This window comes from Coenobita brevimanus, chromosome 65, assembly GCF_032717465.1.
Source record: "Coenobita brevimanus isolate Jiangsu-jjx chromosome 65, ASM3271746v2, whole genome shotgun sequence".
In the NCBI taxonomy this organism is placed as follows: Eukaryota; Metazoa; Arthropoda; class Malacostraca; order Decapoda; family Coenobitidae; genus Coenobita; species Coenobita brevimanus.
The window spans coordinates 47,993,185-48,000,684 of record NC_137018.1 but is presented as its reverse complement, the minus strand read 5'-3'; the positions used below and the strand labels follow the sequence as shown (position 1 = coordinate 48,000,684).

The 7,500-nt window shown below is 42.8% G+C and overlaps 1 protein-coding gene across 1 annotated transcript in view; it reads right to left on the bottom strand.

Moving 5' to 3' along the window:
- Positions 1-7,500, bottom strand: part of LOC145404868 (organic cation transporter protein-like) — a 31,273-nt gene that overhangs the window by 8,266 nt on the left and 15,507 nt on the right. The window contains exons 3-7 of the mRNA XM_080276370.1: positions 6,560-6,755; positions 5,891-6,011; positions 5,124-5,227; positions 2,851-3,005; positions 242-410 (exon numbers count right to left, since the gene is read on the bottom strand). Coding sequence (XP_080132496.1) covers positions 242-410; positions 2,851-3,005; positions 5,124-5,227; positions 5,891-6,011; positions 6,560-6,755 — 745 coding nt within the window. The remainder of the gene's footprint in view (positions 1-241; positions 411-2,850; positions 3,006-5,123; positions 5,228-5,890; positions 6,012-6,559; positions 6,756-7,500) is intronic.

Below are 7,500 nucleotides of genomic sequence, written 5' to 3'. Positions count from 1 at the left end.
TCAGTAGTGAAATATTTTACACCAGTTACTGAAATTGATGATACAATAGCAAACAACTGGAATGCGATAAAACTGGAGGACAGCTGAATAATGAAAGTGGAATAATAGGAGTAGAATAATAAAAGTGGGAAGAGGTGCTACGAAGCCCTGTATGGCATCTATGGTACAGAACTGTCGTCCATCTCTTCATCCCTGCACAATCCCCTTCCCCTTCGCTCTGCACCCCTCCAACAACTCGTACCACAGTGCCGGTATCATTCCGAGGCCAGGAAGGGACGCAACGAGCTGCAGTAGCCGCCACGAGCGTATGGCGTAGGCCATGGCGCCCCACAGCACCATGCCCAGACTCCACACAATGTAGACCGAGAACCCAAGCACAGTGCGGATGCGCGGCTCGGCGACCTCCACCACTGTAGGGAGTGGGCAGATATAGAAAGGCAGAGAGTTATGGATGTATAGACAGAGTGCTGATAGATAAACAGATATGAAGAAGTAGAATGTGCGACGTTCTACAATCCACTGCAGGACTTGCCTTCTATTTCGAAATGTTACAGCCAGGAAGCATGGCCATGATGACTGGGGTCGCGTTGGGAAGGCGTGTGTAGCGAGGAGATGGGATGAATGCGAGATAATTGGTCTCATATATATATATATATATATATATATATATATATATATATATATATATATATATATATATATATATATATGTATATATTGCCAGACGCCTCAGTCCCGTACGGGGTGGCCATAAACAAATCGCCTCCACGTAGCCCTGTCCCCCGCCATTTCACTGCCCTGCTCCCAACTCACACCCCCCTCTCTCATATACCTCTCCACTCCATCCCTCCATCTCATCCTCGGCCTCCCCCTCCCTCTCACCCCCTCCACCTCACTCACATACACTCTCCTCGTCAGTCTCTCACCCTCCATCCTCTCCAAATGGCCAAACCACCACAGTGTATTCCTCCTAGCGCTTCCTATCACATCCACATCCACACCACAACACTTCTTTATATCCTCATTTGTCAGCCAGTCTCTCCATGTGACTCCACAGACTCCTCTCAGGTAACTCATTTCCACTGCTCTCACTCTTAACTTGTGTCCTTCCAACAACGTCCAAGCTTCACATCCATAAGTTAGAGATGGCATCACAATACTGTCATGTAGTAACTTTTTCACTTTCATGCTCACTTCCCTGTTTCTTATCACTGCTTTCAAGGAACCAGCAACCTTTCTTCCTTGTTGTACCCTTTCAAGCACTTCACCCTCCAAACCTCCATCCTTACTCATCACACTACCCAAGTACTTAAACGTACTCACATTTTCTATTTCCTCATCATCCAACCTCACTGTACATTCACTGACTTCACCTCTCTCGAAGACCATAACTTTACTCTTCCCTATATATACCTTTAGATTCCGTTTCTTACACACTCTCCCAAACTCATCCACCAAGCCTTGCAGCTCCCCTTCGTCTTCACTCAACAACACAGTATCATCTGCAAACAACAGTACAGAGAGTTCCCAAACACTACCCTCTCTCACCAGGGCCACTCCAACATCCACTGCCCTACCTTGTACCTCTTTTGTTACCCCATCCATGTACAGATTGAACAACCATGGAGACATGACACATCCCTGTTTCAACCCAACCTTCAAAGAGAAAAATTCACTCAGTTCATAATCCACACGCACTGCAGCCATAGCACCATCATACATACTCTTCACAGCATTCAACAACTTCCCATCTACTCCATATATTCTTAAAACTTTCCACAATCCTTGTCTATCCACCCTGTCATATGCTTTCTCCAAATCCATGAAAGCCGCATACAACTTCTTTCCCTTCTCTAGAAACTTTTCCACTAAAGATGTAAGAATGAATATCTGATCTACACAACCTCTTCCCTTCCTAAAGCCTCCCTGTTCTTCACCAAGTAACTCCTCTGTTATTTCTCTAACTCTGTCAATAAGTATCCTACCATACACTTTTCTATTACACTATGAAGACAAATGCCCCTATGATTACCACACACTTCTTTTTCCCCCTTTTCCTTTGTACAAGAGAATATATATATCCAGACTTCATAATCCCATAAGGGGTGGCCGTTTGTCTTTGAGTTAGTGGTTTTACGGGGAGGGGCACTAACCCTCCGCCAACCACTTGCTGACACGTAGGGAACACGTATGGGTTGGTTATACAGTATGGCTGCCACCAAGCACTGCAAATGGTTTCCTGGTTTACTGGAAACCATTAGGCGTGTCACTCAATGTAAAGCCATCTGAAAAGGAAAGAAGAGTAATAAAAAGTGACAAGAAAGATGAGTGAAATAGGAAGGGAGGAGGACAGACACAGAAAACGATTGATAAAGGTAAAGGAAGAAATAGGCAGCACTACATCAAGTGAGTGAATTGCTGCCTCCTTCTTCTTCCACCTTTATCATTCTTTTTCTTTGTCGACTAATAGATTGTATTTTGGGGGAGGAAACTACAAATTCCTAAAACACACACACACACACACACACACACACACGTGTGTGTGTGTTTGTGTGTGTGTGTTTTAGGAATTCGTAGTTTGTTCCCCCAGAGTACGACTTATTAGTCGATTTGTATTCATTCCTATTCGGTAATCAAAGTTATGGAGCTAAATGTTCAGCAATTTCACCAGGCCGGGAGTTGAACCCAGGTCCCGTTGCTTGCAAAGCGAACGTGTTACCGCTACGCCACTGGGACTCCCAGAGTAACTGATATACTGATAGACAGAGAGGGACGGAAGGTAGGCTACTAAATATGGAGACTGCTCTATCAAATTCTATAATCAGCCATAATCCAGCATGCATGACCCACCTAAAACGTATCCAGTGAAGCAGATGATGGCGTGGCCTATGCCGAGGAGGAACCGTGACAGGAGGAGGAGGGGCAGGTGGGGCAGCCAGGCGGACCCAAAAGCAACCACCAGGTACAGCCACGTCCCATACACCACGAGGCGTTTACGACCGAATCTGTGGCGCGTAGGTAGGTAGGTAGGTAGGCTGGTAGATGGGTACATAAACAGGTCGGAAGAGAGGGAGCAGATAGGTGGAGAGACAGGTTGATAGACAAACATGTGTGTAGATACGTAGGTATTAAGAACAGGTAAGTCACTGAAATGGGTGGGTGGGGGTTTAATGAAAAAATTTATGATGGATAGTAAGAATCAGTTTAGTCGGTCATAATTCCGCTAGTTTTGTATGATCTATTTATAAACAGAAACACTGTCATTTTAAACATAACCACTGAAGCACATGACAAGTGGCTCTGCAGTGACAGGTAACACAAATCTAGTTCTATTGACCATGAGTGACTGGGAAGGAGTCCATAACGAATGTCTCCAGTGCTCTTTCGAAGTACTGCGTAAATCATGCCCCGTTATCCAGCCATCACCCAGTCCTCTTCCGTGCTATCGGGAGCGTAGGGGCCCGGGGATAGGCTACCAAGTCCTAATGTTTAAGGCAAGAGTGGCCAGCATGACTACAGATAATATATTTAAAAATTCAGCGCTAACTTCCTCTTCCCAGACGGAGCAGCTCATCAAGGACTGACACATTAATAAAAACCGGCCAACTCCATCGGAAATAAAACTCTAAATACAATATTAACCACCTAATGATTCCATTCATGCCTTATTCCAGCTTATATTCTATACATGATCAGGGTAAAAATTTATTTGCATGTATGATAACGGCAAATACCATTAACTTACAGTACTAACATGCCATCAATGCCCGTGCGTTTCTTTAGGTCAGCATTACCTGTCAACATTCTTACCACCACCACCACCACCCCAATCATTCCCACCTAAAGATGTGGTGGGGCAGGATCCGGAAAAAAAGGCAAAAAAAAAAAACATAAAACTGAAGAAGTATGAACAGCCTCCCCACCAAAAGCAGCCACGGAACCATTAACAAATCATTCAGGCCTTCGGAATCCTGGCTCTACGTCATTACCATACCCACATGCATACATCTATTTTGTATTTATCCTTGCAGATTCGTTTCACACATACCTGGAAGCTATTTTATTCCGTCAACTCTCAAATCAACCCCACCAACAGAGGGACGCAGTTTCGATTTTCTTGCTACTCATACTTCCAGACGATTTTATTCACCCTGGGAGATCTCTTGTACTGAAAAAGCGTCTGAATGGTAAAAAAAAGGAAGCTATAAAATGCGTCCCCTGTTTCAAAGACCCCAACAACGTAGATCAACGACATGTCACGCGCTCCTTCGTACTACATACGTGGTGTTACATGTGTACCAAAGCCATATCATGTGCCTCTCCGTACTCCAGCCGCACATTACGTAACATAACTATGATTCTCTCTCTCTCTCTCTCTCTAGGCCGTCACCACACCTTTCTTGCATCAGTGTTAATCTGTAATTTGTCGATCCTGAAAGTCGAGGAATATTTCGTCATTCTGCTGGAAAAACTGACTCGCATAATACTACAGCTCCATATCCTTTCCGTGACACTTCTTCGTGATTAGCTCCATAATCTGGTGATGATCTAATTTTACGGTTTAGCCTCCGAATGAAGACACTGCTATGGTCTATGTTCTTTCCATAGCACTTCTTCGTGACTATCGCCGTATTCTAAAGTTAATCTCAATGCCAGAAAAATGACATATTACTCTACATCCATTCCACAGCACTTCTTCGTGATCAGCACCATACCTGCCTATTCCGGGCCATTTAAGGTGAACAAGGACATAGAACAGATAACACTACGCTTTTATCTCTCTCTCTCTCTCTCTCTCTCTCTCTCTCTCGCACACACACACACACACACACACACACACACACACACAGTTTTCATTCAGTCACTCTTTTTCACATTATTCCTTCACATTAGTTCTATTTTCTGACACTTCTCGGAAAAAGATTATTTGCAATGTATCATCAGTTTCTTATAGTGTACATTCTAACTTTATCTAATTTTTGTGATTAAAAAAAAGAAAAAATTGTGCTATTTTGAGAGAGAGAGAGAGAGAGAGAGAGAGAGAGAGAGAGAGAGAGAGAGAGAGAGAGAGAGAGAGAGAGAGAGAGAGAGAGAGAGAGAGAGAGAGAGAGTGTGTGTGTTACCTGTCTGCAAGGAATCCATTGACGGGGGATCCCACAAACACCCCCACCATATACACGCTCTGGTAAGTAGTCCGTAAGTACTCATGTCCGCATACCAGCCCGAACTGTAAGTAGATGGGTAAGTAGGTCAGTAAGTGGGTAGGAAGGTAGGGAAGGAATAGGGAAGAAGATGCGTAAAGATATATAAACAGAGGAGTAAGGAGGTTGGTAGGTAAGCAGATACGAAAGGAGGTAGGTAGGTAGGCAAATAAGTAAGTAGGTAGGTAGGTGGGTAAGTAGGTATAGCAGATGGTTGGTGGGTATGCAGCTACTATTATGTGCGCAAAACTTTAAGTAACCTGTCACCAATATTCCACTAACAGCCGTCGCAGGAGCACAAAAATGGCCCCCCAAAAAAAAAAAAAAAAAAAAAAAAACACCCCCACCAAGGACATCAATCAGGAACAAACTCGAAATGTCAGCTATTTGATCCCAATTATTTCGCTATTAACGTTTGTCAGGGATTGAAATTTCGTTACATAGACAGAAAGGTAGACAGTTAAATAGACAGATAGGTAGACAGGCAGTTAGATAGACAGGTGCATACATACACCATCCCCCTTTTTCCTCTTTTATCTTTCTTGCATCTCGTAACCTTTCTCCCTTACTCCTCCTCCTTCCTTCTTTCCCTTTCTCTCCTTCCTTTCTTTCCTCCTCCCTTCCTTCCATTCTTTCTTCCTTCCTACCTTCCTTCCTTTCTTTTCCACACCCTTCCCGGTCCAACTCACCTCTGAAGTGACTGTGGAGGTGAAGGTGGTGTTGTCAAAATCAAACTCCTTGCACTGCATCATCGTCCCCCCTCCATCACCCTCTTCGCCATCTGCCTCCACGTGGTACCAACATTCCTCACTAAGATCAGACACATTATCATCATCAGCATCAGCATCATTACTGTTATTATTATTATTACTATTATTATCATTATTATTATTATTATTATTATTATTACTATTATTATTATTACTATTATTATCATTATTATTATTATCATTATTATTATGATTATCATCATTATTATTACTATTGCTGTTATTATTATTACTTATAAAAATGATTAGCACAATTAATATTATAATCATTACTAAATTATGACTGTCATCAGATTCATAAGAATATTTACTATCACCAAAATTTTCAGAATAATTATCACCAAAAGTATCAATATGATGATGAAAATAATTTTTTCCAAATCATTACTATCTCCATCAAATTTATCATAATCACTATTTTCATTAACAACATTACCAGCATCAGTGGCATCATAACAATCATCATTACGGTCACTGTCATCACCAAAATCCTCATTAAGGACCTCATTCTACCCTCAGATCATCCTGCCACCAACGTGCAGCCTGCCAACAACAAATGCCACCTCCACATGTATCACTGGACCTTACTCTGCGCTGCTGTTGGCGGCGATGCTAGGCAGGGCTGTGGTGATGCTGCTGGTGTTGCTGCTGGTGGTTATGGTGATAGGGGTGGTATTGGTGGTGATGGGGGGGAGGGGGATGGTGTAGGCATCCCGGCAGGTGAACGGTACACTGGGGGCAAGGAAGGCCCCACCCAGGGTATGTGGTACGAGCAAGAGGGAACCTGTAGATAAAGGCATATATATATATATATGTGTGTGTGTGTGTGTGTGATGGAACCTGTAGATAAAGGCATATATATATATATATGTGTGTGTGTGTGTGTGTGTGTGTGTGTGTGTGTGTGATGGAAACTGGAGATAAAGGCATATATATATATATATATATATATATATATATGTGTGTGTGTGTGTGTGTGTGTGTGTGTGTGTGTGTGTTTCTATCAATATAATCACTATATATCATACATAGAATTATTATTTATGTCACCATATATGCATTATCACCATCCCATTCATTATCCCCCCCAAAAAGGTGATTTAGGACCCATACCAAAGAGAAAGTAGGACAGTAGAGGAGCTATCCAAGTATAATGGCTCTCTCTCTCTCTCTCTCTCTCTCTCTCTCTCTCTCTCACACACACACACACACACACACACACATACACACACACAAGTTGCCTATTTACCACTACAAAACACCTCAACACCACAATTCCTACATCATTCCTCATATACCGGCACTTCATGAGAGCAATACCACAAGTAACACTATGGTAACATAAACAATTCATATTACTATAAAACAATACCATACATTTCATTCTCCACGTGTGTGTGTGTGTGTGTGTGTGTGTGTGTGTGTGTGTGTGTGTGTGTGTGTGTGTGTGTGTGTGTGTGTGTGTGTGTGTGTGTGTGTGTGTGTGTGTGTGTGTGTGTGTGTGTGTGTGTGTGTGTGTGTGTGTGTGT